Here is a 22227-nt window from a genome sequence, read left to right as displayed (position 1 = left end):
TTCAGAGGAAATCTTTGTAAAAGGTTTGTTGCCGTCTTTATAGCAAACAGTTTCCACTTGGGAAATTGATGAGATGAACCTAAACGAGTTTTGCTTTCAGTAGGGTAGCGAATTTTGTTACACAGCTCATCAGACAATCGAACTTTTTTGGCGTTAAAGCTGTTTACGCAACGACCAAGATGGTTACTGTTCACGTGGCTAAAATTAGCCAAAATAGAATTAAAATGGCTCAGTTTTGATTCTTGAATATAGGTTGAACGAAGTTCACGAGATTTTTCTGATCATCCGTAATCTGGAGCTCAGTTGGAGGCACTCGCAGGAACTTAAGGCCTACAGAGTCTCAGCTTTTGAATTTTGTGGGCATCCTTTCCAGACTCTGTTCGCAGCACAACCACGAGTTGAGATTTAACATTATTTCCAGTTCTTCTTGCAGAAGCTGTGTAGAAGATGAGATACAACCATCTCGGCATCTTTTGCTCAGGTGTCCTGCTCTCGCTGCGCTACGGTTTGGACACCTTGGCTTGTACTTTTTCCCTTCACTTTCAGATGCACCAGGTTTAGATATTACCCACTCGATGAATTTTATTAATATAGAAGAATGAAGTGGACCGAAAAGTGGAGTTTTTAAAATTTTTCTGTAATATTAAGTATTTGATTATCCCATAGAATTACTATTGTTGATAACTTCGTCGCTAAAATTAAAAAAAAAAACAACTTGATTTGCTCATTTGCGCAAAACCTCTTTTGAGGCCTGTTTTGTGCTGTCAAGAAAATTTGGCAAATGCTTGAATTTTACAAACGTTTGGTGCTAGGTCTGATCTATACGGTGGATGCGATATAACCTCCCATCCAAGTTCTTGGAGCTACTGCCTCTCCATTAAAGTTGTGTGCGGCGTAGCGTTGACTTGATGAGATTCAGCACCTCTCCTCTTCGACTATTCTGGTCAGATGTTAGCAGTAGAAGCCCAAACTGAATGTTTAGCCCAATGGTAGTTCAGAGTGGATGCTTCGCTTCTAATCACGCAAACAAAATCGCAGGAAAACTTTCTTGACCATTAATTCGGGCCTGGCTATCATTTGGGTCGAGTAACGACGATTTGAATACGACCTTTCTCTATTATTCTCGTAAGTGACACATTTTTTATCGCCAGCTAGCATCGGCTTGAAAAATGCGTTAACTTCATTAGGTTTCTTTTGGGTGTGCATCCATACATCGACTATCTTTTTTGAGACCGGCCTTATACAAATGGTTCCCACTGATTTTGTGACCAATCTTCAGTAGATGCCCATTATCATCCACGATTTCTTTGATCTCATCCCGATTTTCGGTGGTTGGCCTACCCGAGCTATCATCACCTTTAACGTCCATATGAACAGAATGGAATTGTTGAAACTACCGTTTGTCTATTTATTTGATTCGCCACTGTATTCTGTCCATAAAAAGTATACATTTTTTTGTCCGTCCACTCCGACTTTTCTTCTTAGTTGTAGGGTTACTGAAGAGTGTATCGTGCTATCTTGACTTTGGAATGCTGCCATATAAGGCTCACTGTTTTCTTGGTTTCGAATCATCCAAACCCTAAATATGACAAGTAAAGAGATTTTTTCTTAATTTTGAGGATTTTTGTTTGCATTACTGCCTTATTAAATATTGAATAATTAAAAGATTATTTTTAGAGTTCGAATCACTTTTTGATAGTTTTTAAGGTCTTCACATGTTATATAAGTACAAAAATTCTTCTGATCAAGCGGTGTGAAGTTTTTTTATATATAAAATTAATAAAATCTCGTTTTATTATTTGCTTCTGCTGTTTGTATGAAATCCATTTTTCTAAGCCTCCATTTACTTCACACCTTTTCTTAACTTCTCAATGACTTCCTATCCCGTAAAGCGACTCAATTTACCGAGCTTAACCTTCGAACTGATAAGTCCTTGGTATTACACTTCCACTGTCAACTTACAATTAGCCGTCAGCGGGCTCTGTTCTTAGCTAATGTGAATACAATTGTTTTGATATTTACCGAGTCATTGTAGATAAAGGCATCGCAACCATTTGCGCCCAGCAAATAATCAGACTGGTTTGAGAAGTAGTCTATTAACTGGTTACTTTCTAACAACCCCAGAGGTAAGGCATAGTGAAATTAAAGTAATTAAGGTTATATTTTACCACCCTTACGCACAATTTGAATAGCACAACACTCATTTTAGAAGTTAGTTTTCCATTTTTCGAATTATGATATTATTTACGCGTAAGGCTCCCCATTGCGTATCGGGAAGATGATTTTCTCAGTCTCTGTTAACTTTTTGAGCGCGAAATTGCAATTTTTATCAAAATAACTTGTGATTGAAAAAATATAGCAATCTTTATTTTCTAGTGGACTTCTATGTGAATTCACGCAGTTTCGGCCTCATGTCGAAGCTTTTCCGACTATCCCACCACTTCCAGCGTAAAAGTAATAGGTGAGTTCCGCGCTAGTTTCCAGCCCACAATCATGGAGATATAATGAGAGTCACCGTATAGGAATGGATTTGTACGTGACCACCACTTGGAATTCGGATAACGTACGTTCGAATCTCCGCGTAAAAGAAATAAGTGAATTCCTCGTTAGTTTCCAGCGCACAATTATAGAGTTCTGATGGAGAAGTTAAGTGCCAGTGAACGCGTTTATCTATCTAAATGTCTACACAACACTATGGTCATTTGGCTTCCCTTCGCTCTACAGTTGCCGGTTGGCTAACAGGGCCCTAGTGACTAAATTAATTCTGCGGCCTCTGAGAATGAAGAACGTTCGTAAATCGCACTGACCCTATAATAAAATTTTTTCAACATAAGTGCTGTTGCTTGAAAGGGAATAGTTCGAAAAACTACTCCGTGTCCTAAGATGCCCACAGATATTCTATATTAAGGACCCTCAGCGTGAGAATAGTAGGGTTCGAGATGACTCCAAATGCAGCTGTGGTTGCCAGATTATATTGTGGTCCGCAGCTATTTTCTATCTGGGAGGTCGCTCGCATTTTGAGTTTCGACGAAAAACAGAGCTAATCAATGAGATGAATACTTTGCAAGAGTGGCGTCTAAGCAGCGCTGTATTAATGAATAAAGTGAGTTCAGGAATTGTTGCCTCATCTAGAGGTTTTTATATAACTTCCAAATCTGCACTATGACCTCTTGTTCTTTTGTGCCCTCCACTCTTCACAGTCCCTCATCCAGACCATGTTCCCTTATTAAACTCAAGATAGAGCTGGGTTGGATTGAGCGTAAGTGAATTTCTTCCGGCTGTAGTTGGCCGACATGTCTCAACCTTCTCCGTACTATAGCGCTCTGGAAGTCTCTAGCCTGATTTGTCTCTCCAGATTCCGGGTAAGAGTTGTGTAGATCTATGCCATGAAATAAATTCATCAGTCAGTTCAATGCAGATACGAATTGCAGACTTCCCTGTATCATCTATTTCTACCTTGTCGTGGATTCAGTTCATTGTAGTGACGAACTCGAGTTTTCCTCTGATGTACTTCGCACAAATAAAGAGTCGCATAGTTCTGTAATCTCCAAGATTGCAGAATTTTTATGGAAAGCTTTGTCTGTTGTGCAATCGTTATTAGAAAAAACTTGTCGATGCTTAATCCCAGTAGTGGGGAACGTTGGGCATAAGGACAATGGGAAACGACGAAACAATGGGCTATTTTAGTATAAAGTAGGGAAGTGATTGATGGAAGTTTAAAAGCTTCAAGGTATCTATACCGCAGTCAAAGATATTGTGGTATTGAAAAAAAAATCGCCTTCTTGAAGTTTCACCGCAATCGCGAATTGTTTTAGGTAAATGTCATGTCTTGACAAGACAGAAGTTCAAATAATTCAACTCCTGTATGGATGGTGTTGAGTAGAAAGGGACAAAACAGAAGTTCAAATAATTGAACTCTCTATGGCTGGCGTTACGTAAAAAGGGAGTTCTCGCGAAGATCTAAGATAATCCTAAGATAATCCGCATCATCAGAGTCCTTTACGAAGACTCCGAACTGGCAGTGTTTCACAACGGCAACGTCAGTGACCCATTCAGCACCAAGCAAGCGTAAGGCAAGGTTATCGCCTGTCGCCACTTCTCTTCGCCATCGTCTCAGACGATGTTATTAGCCAATTGAGCCTGCGCAAAAGAAGTATCGTATGGAATTTCACTAGACATCTTGAGGATCTGGACTTCGCCGATGACATCAGCTTCCTCTCCCACAAACTCATTGGCATGCAAGTGAAGGCGGTCAACATCGGACTGAAGGTCAACATCGCCAAGACGAAGACTATGAGAGTCAACCACAACAAAGCAAGACATATAATGATTGACGGGTGCCCGGTGGAATTTGTCGAAAGCTTCTGCTACCTCGGTTACACTATCACGACAGACGGCAGAGCAGATGAATATGTCAACTGCAGGCTAAATAGAGCAAAGGCGCCATTCAGGTGAATGCATACAGTATGGGCGAGATCTTCAGGCGCTTTAAACTGCGAATACTCAGCTCATGTGGGAAGTTAGTATTGTTGTATGGAAGTGAAGCATGGCTGGTATCTAATACCATCACACAGAGGCTACAATCTATCGTCAACAAACGCCTCCATATCATCTGTATTGTGGCCGAATACCATCAGCAATGACGCGCTGTGCAGATCAACGAATAAGAAACCATTCTATGGCAAATCAAACGCGAAAGCGGCGAGAATGGTACTGGACTGGAACCCGCAAGGGAGTAGAGGTCGCGGTCGGCCAAAGATTACTTGGAGAAGGTCAATGTTGCACGAGCTTGCAGATGCTAACATAGTGATGTCAATGGATGGATGATGGAAGGCGCAAAAATAACTGCGCCGAACTGTGTACCATGGAAGAGTCTTGTCGATACCCTATGTCCCCGAGCGGAGTGAATAGGGATATTAAAAAAATGGTCAGACCTTTAAATGTTAGAAATTTGTTTCCAAGAATCCTTTAACATTCAATTGGGACGCTGAAAGGCTATTGATCAAATGTATTAACCACATACTACTGTCATTTAAGGGACTTCCCAAATTTTATGTTTACCTATTTACCTGAGTGCCTGGAAACAACCTTATTAAAATTATTTGAACAGATTTTAAATTCTTTTTCAGTTTTTGTTCAAACTTATATGGGGGTAGTAGTGGTTTTTTATCACTAGTTATATAACTAGTCATTTCGCTCACTTAAAACTCGCTTTATTGCCGGGTTAGGAGGTGTGTACTCCTATGCCTATATATAGGTATATACATATATAAACATATATGACATCTATGCAATTGTCTACGCTAGAAGTTGTGTGTAAGAATATTTATGGAGGAAAATTTGAGGGGCCATCCATCATCCGTTATTGACATACTAGTGCGAGCGTAGGTCTCAATTGTTTTTCTTTAATTATAAGTGCATGTATGTAATTATACGGCAAAAAATAGACATATACACATACATAAATATATGCTTTTGTTTACTTTTTATGCTGCATTCTCTTTCGGCAGCAGGACAGGGACATCAAAATAAAGAATAAATAGGAATGAGCTAATGCTTTTAATAAAAGCTCTTATTAAAAGTATTTTGTGAAGGGTGCGTGGCATGAGGATTTACACTCAGTGCTGTATCTTACGTCTTCGATCAGAAAAAAACAAAAAAAGAGTTTCCGATTGTGGAAAATCTGTAAAGGTTAATTGCGTAATTTGTCTTCATTTTCCATTTCGATTTAATTCTCACAGTGAAAAGATTTCAGAGATGTAGCCAAAATTAGGCCGTTTACCGGGTCTCAGCAAATTTAAAAATTATCAGCTGATTAGCTCACATAACAGAGGTCATGACTGCGGTGTGGTTATATTTTCTATGCTGAATTTCGTAAGCATTTGCGAAAAGGTGAAAACTTTGATTCTCTCAAAAATGTTCATTTTTGCTCATTCTACCAGCATCCACTGTCGGAAGGTAGCTCAATAATGAGCTGTAAGCTCCGTGTGCTTGTCTGATTATTATCCTCGTGTAGATTAAGGCTGTCCGCACCATGGCAGTGCATAAAGTTTGATATGAATCGGACAAAGAAAGCAGAATATTTAGGCACTTGGGCTGTGAGCTACCAGCTGACTTGAGGAAGAAGAGAGGGTTATTAGTTGCCAAGTGCTGTTATGCAATCCGCTGGATAAGCATCTAACTATCATCCGAATGAAATGCTTTAGCAACTCTCTTATTTCCCGATTTTTTTGTTTTTCACAGTTATAGAACTTCGACTGAAAGAATTTAGATTTTCAGACGGCAGATTCAAGGGCCACGATCTCTGCAAAGTTAGCAAACGAGTACCGGATCTTTTTGGACTATCGATAACTGAACTATATTTCAAACCTGGCTGATCACAAAGTATTTCAATATTTCTTTCTTTTTTTATAAGTAAATTATATTTCTATACCTTCAAGTTACGCAAATATAAAACAAAAGTTTGATTTTAAGACGACAGAAACTGTATGAGTATCACCAAATTCATTGACACCGCCGTGAACATCTGAAATGAAAGAAAAATTTTAATCAGTTAATGCTTCATAAGCCTTCACAAGCAATTCTGTTGATCTATGTAGGCAAGAAATTAAACGGAGTAAACATGTTCGTCCAGTAAATGTTTAATCAATTTTTCGGGAGCTCATAAATGTATTCTAGTTTTAGTGAATGATGGAGATAGCGAGTGATGAGCGGATTCACAGAGATATGATGGTTGGTTGGTTGGCTTAAGTGGTGATTCTCCAAGAATTTAATTAGCGCTTCCGCACCATCAGATCCTCGCCATCAAAAAGCAACAAGCTATGCGGGTTATTCCTTCGCGACTGTATCCAGTCTGTGCGATTGAGAGTCCTTATACGTCTAAATCAGCTAGCTCTTGAGGGTTCTCAAAAAGCGGTTAATACGAGTATCGTCGCCTTCCATAGGGCAGGACACTCATAGAGGAAGTGGACGATAGTTTCCTTTTTCTTTCGTTGATTCTACAATAGCTATACGAGTATATACTTTTTTGTAAGGGATACATATCCCTTTTAGCTGCTTGCTCACCTATGAACCAGAAACCAGTTATCACTCCCTCCATCTACAATCCGCGATTTGTTGATATTTTGAGGAGATTGCTTTCTTGGTTGCACCCAGTGGTGATTCTAGTTATTACAGGAGGATATTCTTGTAGTTTATGAAGAGAAGAATGCTAAGTACTCAATTCTTCAATCTATGCATCATATGGAGTACGAAAAGCCTCTGGCTAGAAAGTTGTCAATGAGAAGGAGATGGGATGCTAACAAAGCGCATTTGAAACAAAGCTTCCAGCGATATGCCGAAACCTCGCAGGAAAGCTGAGAAGAAGGGGAAGCAAAAGTAAGCAATTAGGTTGTTCCTATTGACTATAAAGCAGTGGAAATATTTCAAACTTAGTCCATGGCCGGAAATTTATTCCAAATATGAATGAGCAATTTCTTCTTTTTCTTATTAGCATCACAGTCCTTTGTGAATCATTGCTTCATTCACAACCCTGCGCCATCTGTCTCTATCTAAAGCTACCTCTTTCCACCGCTGCACCTTTAGTTTTTCAAGGTCAACTTCCACGTTTTCGAGCTATCCTTTTCGTAAGCGTCTCTCTTCTTCGGCCTCCAACCGGGCGTTATTCAACTGCCTTTCGAGTTGTTCTCTCTTTGGGCATTCTAAACACGTGTCCAAGCCAACTTATCCCCCGAGATTTTATAAATCTTATCACAATTCCGTTTTCAGCTCATGATTATGTCTAATTCGATAGGTACCGTATTGCAGTCTTACAGGCCCATATATTTTTCTTTCAAATACTATTAGCTGATTAATGTCAGTAGTTTTTGGCGTCGAGTGCGAGCAACTTATCATTCTTAAAACCGAGCCGCCAATCTGCCTCAAGAGATATAACTAACCTGGTTTGTGGCTGACACAGACACCGATTAGAGAGTCACAAAGGACTACTGACAGCCTTACTTAGCGATTTGAGTTCGTTTCCACCAAATCGATACCCAACATCTCTCTAAATTTACCCATTCAATAATTGAAAATCTACCAGACCACTAAGGCTAAGGCTATGCATGGTTTTCGACCCCAACGTTTACCAATTCTTCTTCTTCTCAATACCGTAGTAGAATTATTGTCTCAGCAGCTGAAGGGCATTGCCGCACTTCTTAGCAAAACTGGCGGTAAGCGTGTTTGATAGAGAGGTGAAAGCTTGGCTATCTGAAAAAATAGTTATTAGCGCACTTCAACCCTTTTAGAGGTTTATGTCATCGCAGCTTGAGATAGCCAGAAATTCAGCCTCAATCACGCTTGATCGTATGCTCATTGAAATGTAGATTGCTTCCATTCCTTTACCAATCTCTGACTCGCGTCTTTACTGATATAATTCACATCTAGAATAAAGATGCGGAAACTCGATTATTTTCGAATTTTCTGCTGAAACATATTGCATCTTTGTTACACAGAAATGTTTCCAAAAATGCCTCTTCAAAGCTTAGGCTGGACTGTAGCGTTTACTCGCTCTGGGATTTACTCAGCCTCACAGCCCATTGTGACATCACATGGGAAGTTGTCCTCATCTTTCCTGGGCGTGTTCGCCAATTGGACAGCGTCCCGTTATGTTAGGACAAAAAGACAATGCATGTTTTGGCTTAGCAGAGTCGCTGTGTGTTTGGCGTTGAGAGTCGACTACAATAGTCGGGCGATTCTTCAGGTGGGTTCGTCACGCAATCTTTTCGTACACATAAAATCGCAAGAATAAGTAGATAATCTGTGTGTACCATTGTTTGTGCACTTATTGGTCAACTCGGTGTCGAGCCTCACTAGAGCATCTGCCCTGCAGTTCCTCTCTATGTCACAATGGTCAGATGTTATTGCTTCTAGCATGTAGAACTTGCCCCAGTGCTACCCTGAATTTCGTTTTGCACTTACTTCCCACCGACTTTTACGGTATTTCCATCGCTGCTCAAAGTGCAATCAAGTTAAAGGAGGTTGGCCTCTGGAGGCAACCTCTCAAGGGACATGGTGGCATTTTTGAGCAGTTAACACCGTATTTCTCTGAATTTCGGACAGATCCCTCTATTCGCAAACTGGAATTTGAGGGTCGTGCCAGGGCAAGCTTTCCAAGTAGGCAGGACTAGAACGTGGGGAAAATCTGCACCAAAGCTGGTACCTTTAGCTTTCCTGATTGCTCCGAGATGGAATCGGGAGTCGGAGCAAGGGGTTTCCTCTAAACCAGCTAACTTATCCTTTTCTTCAAATTGTCGAATACTGCTTAGGAAACGTGGGAACGAGGGAAATATTAACATTTTTTCCGATAGCCAAGTCACGATCAAGACTCTGATGACGCCATGGTGCAGATCCAAACTAGTCAAGATCAAATCTCTTGGGTGCGCAGGTATCATTTCTCTGACCTAGGTTCCAGGACATAGGAGCATATAGATAAACGAAATCGCTGACGAGCATGCCAGAAAGCGGACTGAATTGGTCTCAGAGACCTCCGACCTGGTTTCGGGATCCCCTGACAGTTGTTAAAGTAGAATTGCACAACTTGTTTCTCAGGAAACCGCAGAAGATATAGGGCTCCATTTCTTCATGTGCTATTTCGAAAACCTTTTGGGCCCAGTACAATAGACGAAGGACTCAGCAAGTCTTGGGGACTCCACACCATTCAATTTCCAAACTCGTAGCTGTGTTTACCGGGCATTGGACGAGCGATAAAGCTAAGTTTACCATTTAACCCCCATTGCAGAAGCTGTGGGGACCCTTCATAGGAGGATACTGTTGAGCCCTTTCTCTGTAAAGGTCCGGGTTTTGCAACTAGACGATTAATGCCACTGGGTACTCCTTTCTTCGACAGCCTGAGGCAGTGCGCCATCCTAAATCCCATCAATATTCTCTATTGCATCAACAGCTCTGGCTGGCTGTACATACCTGCCTGTTGGTGGTTTCATAATGGTACCAAATTGGCACTTTAATGCTACTTGGGGAGTGCCAGAGTGGTACTTTAGCAATTTCTCTTACCTACCTGTATTAGAAGCCACACAGAATAGTGAGTATCTTTCTGTGAATACCTCTTTCTCAAACCTTCCACGAACATTTTTACACCCGCTTAATAACTCAACAAAAGTATACTGTTAGGCTTACCGTCACCAGTAAATGCATTTCCAAAGCGTAGAAATGTTGAGCTGTTACTTCAATGCATTGTAGTTGTAATTGTGAGGAGAACTGATATAATACCAGACGATAAGAATTGAGCGACTTTGCAGAATTAGTTACCATTATTTTGCATAATAAATGCGCAACAGTGTGACCCTAAAAGTATGCACAATAGGTTCATCTGTTCTTCATTACATTTGTTTTTAAATGACATTTTTTGTACTCACCAACTTTTTGCAATTATCGCACAAATAACACAAATGCCCCACAATGACGATGAGCGGTATCATCGAGGCCGGTCCTGCAATGTAATAATACCGCCGCCTTGCATACCCATCCAAACTCAACAGTGTCCAATACATATTGCATGTGAAATCAAATAAATAACACACCGTAATACTAAATAGCGACCAACCGGCAAAATTATTCAATAATTGAAATGCTTTGTGAAGTAGCGCATAGATCTCCTTGATGGCCAGCAGATATTCAAGTGATTCCAGTTTCTCATAGTCGATATCCAACAGACGCTGCTCTGGCGCCATACGATAGGCCACAATCTGACGCAATTTCACGCACAGGCATTCCAGATAGTGGCGCAGAGTACGCACATAAATCACGAGTTGTATAATGCGCACACGCATTGTTAATATGGACCAGAGGCCATGCCAAAAGTAACCAATGTAATTCAACCACATCGAAGTTACTATGAAGATACCGAGCGCAAGGAGTGACAATGTTACGAGGTATAGCAAAGACGTACGCACATTCTTAACTAACGCAATCGGTTGCACATCCTGCCGGAGGCGTAACTTCAAAGCCACTTCAATCTCGTCCAGCAGCACGAGGAAGGCTTCATGTTGGGACCTCTTGCACACGGCTTCCATTATAATGAAGAAATTCGTGCCCACTTGCGAAGTGAAAATCATTGTGGCCGCTATCCAGGTTAGCATAAGTTCCGGTATATAATCACGCCAGTACAGCCCATGTATGTAGAGCCCACAAAGAGTGCTGAGCAAAAAGCACACATGAAATCGTTGGAGAAAAAAATTGCAAGAATAGGCTTTGGTATTTTCAAGCCAAGCTTGGTTATTCCTTTGTATGCGCGGCGCTTCAAGTGTGGATGGTGGTGGTGGTGTTGTTTGATTTGCGCTTTCATTGGACGCGTTGAGGTAAACGCCGAAAAATATGCAATAACGCAACCATGCACGCAGCTGATTCTCCATTGCGCCGTGGAAAATTCCAGCTAATGAACTTTTTTACCTCCGCTTTCCACTTGAAAGTGAATACTACTTCGTGCGCGTGATAAGCCACACGGACTGTCATATGTATTTATGTTCCTTTACGCTTAGATTTTATCCTGCATCTGATAGCGGCCAAGTGAAATTAAGCGTAATTTGCAAGCAATGCAACCATTTTTCTTCATAGTTTTTCATGGTGTGAAGCGCAACGCCGTAGTCGAAGGGGGGCTAATGCGAAGGCGATGCGCAATATATGGCCACTCCTTTTCAATTACTAACCTCACTAGCTTTAAAAACTTGGTGGCCCCTGTTTCATTAAGCAAACAAGCAAAATAGGAAAACCCCGATAAAATGATGACGGCCTTCAGCATGAAAAATGAACAGTTATTGGAAAGTGGAATGTACGTACACTGTTATAACCGTCTGAGGCTCTTTGTTCCACCAAGGAATTTGAAAAGTTTGAGTTAGGCTTAGGAGGCCCAGTGTGATACCACTACTTTGGACTCAAGTTCGCTCACTAATTCCCAATGTGGCGAAACCACTTCGTCTCTCGGATAAACGATAAAAAACTCTAAATGGCTGCGGATTCCAAGTCTCTAAGACATCCAAAGAAGTTAGTGTTTAGCCAGCAACGTTGCGTTCTGGCAAGAGCGAAGCAGTGACAGAGCAAGTCTATAAAACTCTTCACCTACTGAGGTACGGTATACTAGACATGACTAGTTTACTGGGGCGGCACCCCTGGGTCGGGAAAACCCCGATCTCTTCCTGTAACTTAGAACCGGCTACCATGGGAATAGCACTTTCTCTTCGTTCTTGTTGTTGTAATAGAAGTTATTTGAGTGAAACCTTATACGCTTCCCATGAGGCAGTGTCTGTTGATGATGCCAACCACCGTAATGGAAGGCCTGAAGCCTAGATTGATGAGGGGCCTAGTTCTGCACGCATTCCTTCCAGGCCAAACCTGTTAATAATCTTGCAAGTGGGCTCCGTGATTCATGTGACTGTGGATTGCACGATGTAGACCGCCCTGATCCACAGCTTGCTTGAGGATAAAGGGATGCCCATGTATTGGGCAGAATGGACTGATTTAAGATCAGTTCCCTTCCTAGTCAGTTCAACTGCGAAGCAAATTCTAGAAATTTTCACAATGTCCAGGTACTCAGACAACGTTCGCGGTATTTTTAAAAATAATATAAGCCAATTACAAAATAAAACCACTATTCACAAAATAATTGGAAATATTCGTTTTCTTTGTATTTCTTTACAATATCGCAAAGTATGTTTATTATCTTTCACATGACTGTATTTGTGTATGTATGTGAGTATATCCTCAAATGGTTAAGAATTGTATTACTATCACCATATACGTCGATATGGCTATACCAATCTGAAAAAACAAGAACAAGAAATGATTCACATGACCCTTAATATGCGCTATGAAGCATACCCTTAGGCTTACCGACATAAGCAAGCGCAAGTTTAATGTGAAAAAGCTTTTTCCCGTCACCTCAATATATTGCAGCTGTAGTTGTGTGGAGAATTGATGCACTAAAAGCCGATAACTATGTAGAGACTTTGAAGAGCGCGTTATAATGATTTTACTAAGTAATTCGGCTATGAAGCGATCCTGAAAGTATGTTATAAAATTGGCATAAACTAAAATATGCACAACGCCTCTGTACCCACCAGTTTCATACAATTGTCACACAATAGGCAAAGATGCCAGACGATCGCCGTCATAGGAACAAACCACCAAAAGCAAGCAATGCAATATTTGCGACGTTCCTGATAGCCTTCCCAACTAAGTAGTGCCCAATAGAGGGTGCAGCCATAGTCCAACATGTAACTGAGTATGATGCTGAACAGCGACCAACCGGCAAAGTCATTTAGCAACTGAAATTCCTTGAAGAGCAACGCATAAATCTCTTTAATAGCCAAGAGATAATCCAGCGATTGCAGCTTTTCGTAGTTGATGTCCATCAGTTGACGATTAGGCGCCATGCGATAGGCTACAACCTGTTGCAACTTCATGCAAAGGCATTTCATGTAGTGCTGCAGCACTCGCACATAAATCAGTAGTTGTATCAAACGTAAACGCATTGTGATGGCAAACCAAATGGAATACCAGAAATAGCCAACATATTGCAAGTATGCAAAATTATAAATGAACAAGCAGTAGCAGATAAACGTTAGCCATAGTAGATATTCTAAGAGACAACGCACACGTCTCACTAACCAACCCACATTAACATCCTGTTTGAGACGCAATTTCAGCGATAGCTCAATCTCTTGCAATCGCCTTAGAAATTCTTCATGCTGCTGCCGCCGCCAAATTCCTTCAGCTGCAATGAGTAAATTCGAAAATGCTTGTGAGCTAAAGAACACCATCGTCAGCAACCAACTGAGCATGACGCCCGCTACAAATTTACGATAAATCAGCGCATTCACATACAAAACACAAATCCAAGGTAAGAGCGCATAAAGGTAAATTATTTTCAAGCGGTAACGAAAGCGGACCTTTGGGCGCTCTGCCCATACCAGATGTTTGATTGGCTGATGCTTGCACGGACTCACATAGAACCCTAAGACTACAGTGTAGCGTAGCCAGTCCCGCAATTGTTGCTCCATTATGCGTCCACTTGAATAACTTGCTCTTAACTGGCTGAGCAGCGCTTTTAAAGCCAGTGACTTCATTGCTTTTAAAATGGTTATTGATGTCATTGACAGGTTAGTGGATGATTTATTGCTTTCGCGATTAGATTAGTGTAATAAAAAATTAAAAATTATGCTGATGTAAAATAATCACTCAAACTACAAATTTGCTCACGGGTAGAGTTAGAAAGTTGACTGTAGTAGCTGGGTATGTTTGCCGCATGGGATTCCGACTCTTGAGTCCGAATGGTTGCGCGTTCGATGGCAATTTGATAAATAATAAATTTCAAAAATAACAGAGAGTTTTTCTAATAGTATTCGTATATCATAGACACCTCCTCCGAGTGAATTTCTGATGTTCCTCTAAGGTCAGTTATCTATGAAATATGGAAGACTATCATCAATTGTATGGAATATCAGTCTAAGTTAGAGAGGTTTATATAAGAGCTAGGCGAGCTTAAGTTGGATTAAGTATGAACCGGGCTGCAGTTATTAAGCGCTCGGTCAGTTATCTCCGAGGCCACCATAGACAAGAGTTCCGAACGAGTTGCTATTTTAAACAACCTTCCTCCAAAGCCAGTTATCTATTGAAGGTAGTAGAGAGCGAAAAGGAGACCACAAATTGGGCTCGGTACAAACCCTATAGAATTATTGAGGAGGAAGTAAGTTAGGCTTTTGCTAGCTTAGATTCAGCTTCAGATGGACTGCTCTTACAAAGAGGTCACTCAGTGATCTCCGCGGTCATCATGGACAAGGCCTTTTTTAACTGAATTTCTATTCTAAGCAACCTTCTTTGAAGGTTAGCTATCTATGGAAGGCGCGAAATGAGGAAAAGGAGAGCTACCCTGAGTTAGCTGGAATCTCTGTGTAAGCTTCTCATTCTTCTTGATTGGTGCGATAACCGCTTAAGCGCTCTTGGCTGAGTATAACAAAGCACTCGTGCTAACCGGCGCCAGTTGGACACATCAAGTGAAGCCAAGTCCTTCTCTACCTGACCTTTCCAACGCAGAGGAGGCCTTCCTCTTCCTCTGCTACCACCAGCTGGTACTGTATCGCATACTTTCAGAGCCGGAGCGTTTGTATCCATTCAGACGACAACGTAACCGCTGGATCTTTATTCGCTGCGCTATGTCTATGTCGTCGTAAAGCTCATACAGCTCATCGTTCCATCGCCTGCGATATTCGCCGTTGCCAAGCGACGTTTCATCCGATATTATCATCGACAACGTTTCTACGTCATACGTTAGGACGAGCATGAGAGAGCCTTGTAGAGTGCTAGTTTTGTTCGTCGTAAGAGGACTTTGCTACTCAATTGATTACTTGGTCCAAAGTAGCACTCCTTGGTAAGAGAGATTCTCCGTTGGATTTCCAGGCTGACATTGGTATATAGTTACTAAATAAACGAAGCCTCTTACAACCCCGAAATCAAAACTATCAATAGTGACGTGGGTACCAATACGCCAGTGCGCCGACTGTGTTGTTGATGACCCAGGATAGCTGGTTGTGCGCTGGGTTTGGGACCCGCCACGTAAAAATCTTTCGCCAATGGAAAACAAAACAAAGCCTCTGTTTAAGCTAAATGGGATTACATAAGACGTAGATCAGTTTCAGTTGGGGTGGGTTGGATTAAGTTTTAGATGAGCTAGTCTTCATTTGGTGGCTTCCATGGCACTACATTTTTTAGATAGTTTCAAAAAGAATTTATTGCACATACCAACTCTTTTCACTAATCGCGCAAATAGTGAAGGGGTGGCAAAGGCGAAGGTCCGTCCAGTTGGGGGATCTACCCTAACCCATCAGCGTTCAGAAGATGTTAAAACTTAAGTCAAACATGTAAAAGGTGGCATGCCAAGGCGCAATATGTTCTGTATGTATATGTATGTATGTATATACTGATTGATGGCTTTTTAGATTATATGCAGGTAGTTATACAAATAAGCAACACTCACGTCGTACGTAAGAGGTCTAGAAGAAAAACCGACAGCGAACATACGTTAAGTGTGCATGTGTATATCTTTTTACGTATGGAAAATAAACTTAGACACATTAATCAATATAAACACACGCTCACACCTGTACGAGTACGTAGATTCATATATGTCCCTGTGCTTATGAAATTCCCGATTACTCACCTCGAGCATTTTCAATACTTTTCATTCCACACCTACAAAATGGAGCAAAAGTTTCAAATTTGGTTGCGCTTGTGCATATTTTTCGGTATTTATGTGTTGCCGCCCAATCGCAATTATAGTGCAAATAGAACATCAAATTTTATATTACCGCAATCTCGAAAACCCTCGCACTGCTTTGCCATGAGTAGCAAGAGCATCTTTATGCTCCAACGTCTCTATATTTCCATCCTAACACTGACGGTTTGCGCGCTCTACGTGCATGGATTACAAAGACAAAACGTCTCACCCACACTACAACTCACCTGGGTGGCGACTGTAATACTCTTCAATTGCCAAGTGCTTACAAATCTTCTGATTGTCATGGAAGCTATATGGAGGCGATCTGAGCATGCCGCTTTTCTTATGCTACTCGAAGAGATTGCAGTCTCCTTTAAGTTGCGGCTGCGTCAGGATGTGCAAAAGTTGACTTTGCTGCGGAGTTTGCAGTGCCTGATCGGCTGCTTCGTTGCACTTTCGCTAGTGGGATTTTTACTCTTTATGGTCACTTCAGTGTGGTTGAACTACATTGGCTACTTTTGGCATGGACTTTGGTCTATACTAACAGTGCGAGTGCGTGTGATTCAGCTATTGGTCTATGTGCGCATACTACGTCACTATTTGGAGTGCCTCTGTGTGAAGTTGCGCCAGATTGTGGCCTATCGTATGGCGCCGGAACAGCGTATGTTGGATATTAACTATGAGAAATTGGAATCACTTGAGTATCTGCTGGCCATCAAAGAGATCTATGGACTTATATTTAGAGCATTCCAATTAATGAACTACTTTGCCGGTTGGTCGTTTCTTAGCATTGTCATTTGTTATATGTTTGATATTAGCTGCAACATCTATTGGACGCTGATGAGTTTGGATGGGTTCCCCAACCGGCGATACTTTTATATTGCGGGACCTGTATCGTTGCTGCCTCTTATCACTATCATCTGGCATTTATGCTACTTGTGCGATAAGTGCAAAGAGTTGGTATGAGCGATGGATTTGTTTTTTTGAACTATTTCAATATTTTAAAGCATACTTTTAGGCGCGTAACATCGGTTGTTTACTGTGCAGATTGAAAATAATGAGCACCGCTAAGTCTATGGTATCGTATCGCCTTGTATTACATCAGTTTTCCACGCAATTACAGTTACAACGCATTGAGGTAACGGCCCAAAATTTCTTTGCTTTGGAGTTGCGCCTTCTGGTGACGGTACGTAGAGGGGAATCTATGTTTTAAGCTAAAATTGTTCAATAAAGTTTTTTGTTTATTTCTAATAGGGAATTACCGCGACAGCAACAAATTTGGTAGTGCTTATGCAATTTCTAATGCTCTGGTTAGAATGGGCGGGGGGTGATGTATTGCGCACTGGAACGCTGAAAATCGTAGGTTGGTTTAATTCAACCATTTAGCTGGCGAAATGAGTAGAGCAGACTACACAACCAATTTTATTCATAAAGTACAATATAAAGTAGTTTGGTAGTAAGTAGAATGTCTAGTGGGAATATAGGCAAAACATATTTTTATGTATTTGCAGAAAAAATATTACTAACGCCCACGCCTCATTTGAAATGGTGGTTTTGGGTATTTCTTTAAAAGCGTGTAAAAGGAAAACGAAATAAGATTTTTTATTTTTGTTTTCACTAATTTATTTTTTGATCGAGTGTTAAAAAATCAAAAAATTTTGACTATCGGGGTTCGTTCATTAAAATGGTCCATCTGAAGACCAGTTTTTGAAGGCTACAAACTTTTTGAAAGAACCTTGCATGGCCAAACAAAAATTTGTATTTTTTTAAAAGGATCAGGAAATAAAACACTGAAAACAACAATAAATTTTTTTTTTCATTTCCGTTTTACACGCTTTTGAAGAAACACCCAGAAAACATAATTTCAAATGAGGCGAAGGCCTTAAAAATTAAAAACTTAATATAAAAGAAAAAAAAATCAGCTGAAGCCCAAAGGCCTCAATATTGATAAATTCTGCTACGAATGGCTTATGAAGATGGCACTGCTATGTCGGGTACACTTATAAGGAGCAAAGATAAGCATCATCCGGCTGGCTGGAGATACTCAAAAAACTGCACCACTTCACCTGCCATACAATTTCTGAAGAATCTGATGGTCTAAAGCATGATGATGTCAAAAGTTTTACCGAAAAAATACCATATTTGATTGAAGGCTATGATTCGCAAAGAATTTAAAATGTATGTACATGAGACTGGCGTGGTTTTCCGAGCATTACCCGAAACAACATTTGCATTAAAAGGTGTAAAATGCACAGAAGGAAAGTAGCTTAAGGATAGACCCAAAATGCGTCAATATGGCTGGAGAAATAGAGCGCCATTTTGTTTTTGGGGGATATGCAGCTCCTCGGGCGTTTCGCAACAATAATTTGACCAATTCACCAGTTACGTGGCGATTAAACAAAAAGGGTTGGATGACGTCTAATTCATGACAGATTTTCCCGTGCAGTTCGATAGGAAAAAACAACTTCAAGAACGGAATGTCGTGCTATTTCTGCTTATAGATAATGCGGTTTTCCTTCCACGCGGTCGAAAGTAGAAAAATTTTAAAGTTATTTTTCTCCCAGAAAACACAACAGCATTTTGTCAACCGTTTGACCAAAGCGTTACAAAAACAGTTTGAGTTCAAGTAAAAGTCGTTAAAGTCTTAAAACACATTTTTTTCGTATGGAAGCGCCATCTTCTGTTATGGAGGTGTCAAAATCAATAATCAGTCCACAGATATTACAAAATCATTTTATTAAAGCTGGGTTTGGGAAAACAGAAATGCTCTTTCCTATGTCAGCACTTGCTCAGTTCTTCAAGGTTATTAATCGAGTTCAGCGCCTAATCCAAGCTGGCGAAATGAAATGTTAACTGTTTCCCAAGAATCGCTGGCCATTTCCTCTGAGGGTGAAATAGAAAATGAGATTGACGACAACTTAACTTTTTATAAAGAGGCTCATGCGGCTATAAGAAAACTAAAAGATTTTTCTTTGAATCCCAGCTACCTTTAGGGTGTTGAACTGCTTGCTGATCTTCAAATACATTTTCGAGATATTGAAGTTAAGGGTAAAACTCACCAAGCTAAAATTATAGACTCTTTGAATCATTTTGAATATCGAGATATAAAATTTTGGTTTCTAATTCTTGCGAAAATTTATGTTCTTGTTTTGGAAATAAAACTGTTTAAACAAACATCTATCACAAATTTCTCTGAACTCTATTTATACTTTATACCACCTCTCCTAAGCGGACGAACTTGTCAGTCCTTTAGGTGTTCGTAGACAACGTGCCACTACCTGTTACAGGGAAGTTAGCAAGTAGATATCCTGTACGATTTGATGCAGGAGTATCGGAACATAGTTATTAGAAGGGCAAGGGTTTGCAGCTTGTTGGTGAATCCTCTCAAGACGGAGCTTTTCCTATTCACAAGTAAATATAAAATACCCAGAGATCAACTCCCCTCATTAGGGGGCGCTCTATTGGTGCTTTCTGACAAGATGAATTACCTAGGTCTAACCCTTGATAGTAAGCTGGAAGGACTGACGTAGAAACTTTACATTGAGGAGAGGAAGGAAAGCAGCAATAGTACTGTAGAGTTGTATTTTAACTCTATAATAACATTATAAAGCTAATTTTGTTATATGGAGTCATTGTCTGGAGGAACCCACTGGAGAGGATGACATCGGTGAAAAAGCTGGGGAGAGCTCATAGGTCTGCAGTCATTGGAATCGGTGGGTCACTTTGAACAACTCCTACTTTAGCGCTCAACGCAATGTTAAATGTGGTAGCTGTCGACATCGCGGGCAAACCTGCCGTTGCACGTACCGTAATCAGGCTGTGAGGTTCGTGCTACAGGCTTGACCTCACTGACGGACAGTGAAGTATCCTTAGAAACTTTGAGTTCATCCGCCTGACAACGGATCAGGGTATACCCTCGCTTAATAAAAGCGGAACATTCTCTGGACTGAACTGGACTGGGTGCATGACTTCGAGAGAGGATTTGGTGAATTTGTTCACGGATGGCTCGAAGTTGAACGAAAGGTTTGACAGAGGAGTATTCTACGAAGAGTTCTGCATCAGACTCGAATTCAAGCTACCAGATCCCTGCAGTGTGTTCCAAGCAGAGGTAGCCGAAATCAAAGAATATATTTAAATATTTATTTCGATAGACAAGCAGCAATTTGGGCCCTGTGCTTAATATTCGAAACTGGTCAGATAAGTCCTGGTTTTACTTTCGAGCGCATACGAATTCTTTGACATAAGGCTCCTCTGGGTACCTGGTCATAGCGACATTGCGGGAATCTGCTGCCCAGACAAGATACCTGTGCGGTAGTTTCCCCGCTAAAGGAAAGGATAGGGATCTTCTTGACTACCTGCGCTGTACTCCTGAAACGATGGGCTTCCCGTAAAGTCAGCGAGCGCTAGGCAAGTACATAAACTGGTAAGGGCGAAAAATCCTTCCGCGTGGACCTTCGAGGGATCTTCTAAGGATAACAAAATCTCTGTTCTCAAATTTCATGGGTATCCTCACATGATGCCACTATCCGCGAGGTATGCATGAAGTGAGGCTTGGAAATAAAATAATTGGAAATATTCGTTTTCTTTGTATTTCTTTACAATATGTATGTATGTGTGTATATCCTCAAATGGTTAAGAATTGTATTGCTATCACCATATACGTCGATATGGCTATACCAATCTGAAAAAAACAAGAACAAGAAATGATTCACATTAATATGCGCTATGAAGCATACTTAGGCTTACCGACATAATCAAGCGCAAGTTTAAAGTGAAAAAACTTTTTCCCGTCACCTCGATATATTGCAGCTGTAGTTGTGCGGAGAATTGATGCACTAAAAGCCGATAACTATGTAGAGACTTTGAAGGGCGCGTTATAATGATTTTACTAAGTAATTCGGCTATGAAGCGATCCTGAAAGTATGTTATAAAATTGGCATAAGCAAAAATAAGCACAACGTCTCTGTACCCACCAGTTTCATACAATTGTCACACAATAGGCAAAGATGCCAGACGATCACCGTCATCGGTACAAACCACCAAAAGCCAGCAATTCGGTATTTGCGGCGTTCCTCATAGGCTTCCCAACTAAGTAGTGTCCAATAGAGGGTGCAGCCACAGTCCAACATGTAACTGAGTACGATGCTGAACAGCGACCAACCGGCAAAGTCATTGAGCAACTGAAACTCCTTGAAGAGCAACGTATAAATCTCTTTAATAGCCAAGAGATAATCCAGCGATTGCAGCTTTTCGTAGTTGATGTCCATCAGTTGACGATTAGGCGCCATGCGATAGGCTACAACCTGTTGCAACTTCATGCAAAGGCATTTCATGTAGTGCTGCAGCACTCGCACATAAATCAGTAGTTGTATCAAACGTAAACGCATTGTGATGATAAACCAAATGGAATACCAGAAATAGCCAACATATTGCAAGTATGCAAAATTATAAATGAACAAGCAGTAGCAGATAAACGTTAGCCATAGTAGATATTCTAAGAGACAACGCACACGTCTCACTAACCAACCCACATTAACATCCTGTTTGAGTCGCAATTTCAGCGATAGCTCAATCTCTTGCAATCGCCTTAGAAATTCTTCATGCTGCTGTCGCCGCCAAATTCCTTCAGCTGCAATGAGTAAACTCGAAAAGGCTTGTGAGCTAAAGAACAGGATGGTGAGCAACCAACTGAGCATGACGTCCCCTACAAGTTCATGCCAAATCAGCGCATTCACATACAATACACAAATCCAAGGTAAGAGCGCATTAAGGTAAACTATTTCCAAGCGATAACGAAAACCGAGTTTCGAGCGTCCTGCCCACGCTAGACGTTTGCCATGCACTGGTGCTGCAGCTTCAGCTGATAGTTGTGGTGATTTCTTGGCTGGTGGACGCTTGCGCGGACTCACATAGAGCCCTAATACTACAGTGTAGCGTAGCCAGACTCGTAATTGTTGCTCCAT

The 22227-nt window shown here is 40.9% G+C and overlaps 4 protein-coding genes across 4 annotated transcripts; 1 reads left to right on the top strand and 3 right to left on the bottom strand.

The window, feature by feature from the left end:
• Positions 1-6469: 6469 nt before the first annotated feature.
• LOC128857691 (putative gustatory receptor 39b) lies at positions 6470-11408 on the bottom strand. Its single transcript, XM_054093436.1, has 3 exons — positions 10413-11408; positions 10174-10341; positions 6470-6526 (listed from the first exon to the last, which is right to left on the bottom strand). Exons 1-3 carry the CDS (start codon positions 11406-11408, stop codon positions 6470-6472), a joined length of 1221 nt encoding a protein of 406 aa, XP_053949411.1.
• Positions 11409-12753: 1345 nt separating this feature from the next.
• On the bottom strand, positions 12754-14051 carry LOC128857690 (putative gustatory receptor 39b). Its single transcript, XM_054093435.1, has 3 exons — positions 13110-14051; positions 12883-13050; positions 12754-12810 (listed from the first exon to the last, which is right to left on the bottom strand). The coding sequence occupies exons 1-3, from the start codon at positions 14049-14051 to the stop codon at positions 12754-12756; spliced, it is 1167 nt and encodes a 388-aa protein (XP_053949410.1).
• Positions 14052-16246: 2195 nt separating this feature from the next.
• LOC128857689 (putative gustatory receptor 39b) lies at positions 16247-17650 on the top strand. Its single transcript, XM_054093434.1, has 3 exons — positions 16247-17224; positions 17283-17450; positions 17519-17650. Exons 1-3 carry the CDS (start codon positions 16247-16249, stop codon positions 17648-17650), a joined length of 1278 nt encoding a protein of 425 aa, XP_053949409.1.
• A 3238-nt stretch (positions 17651-20888) lies between these two features.
• LOC128857687 (putative gustatory receptor 39b) lies at positions 20889-22227 on the bottom strand. The gene is made up of 3 exons (XM_054093433.1): positions 21238-22227; positions 21011-21178; positions 20889-20945 (listed from the first exon to the last, which is right to left on the bottom strand). Exons 1-3 carry the CDS (start codon positions 22225-22227, stop codon positions 20889-20891), a joined length of 1215 nt encoding a protein of 404 aa, XP_053949408.1.

Source organism: Anastrepha ludens, chromosome 3 (assembly GCF_028408465.1).
Source record: "Anastrepha ludens isolate Willacy chromosome 3, idAnaLude1.1, whole genome shotgun sequence".
In the NCBI taxonomy this organism is placed as follows: Eukaryota; Metazoa; Arthropoda; class Insecta; order Diptera; family Tephritidae; genus Anastrepha; species Anastrepha ludens.
This window is presented reverse-complemented; position numbering and strand designations above follow the sequence as displayed.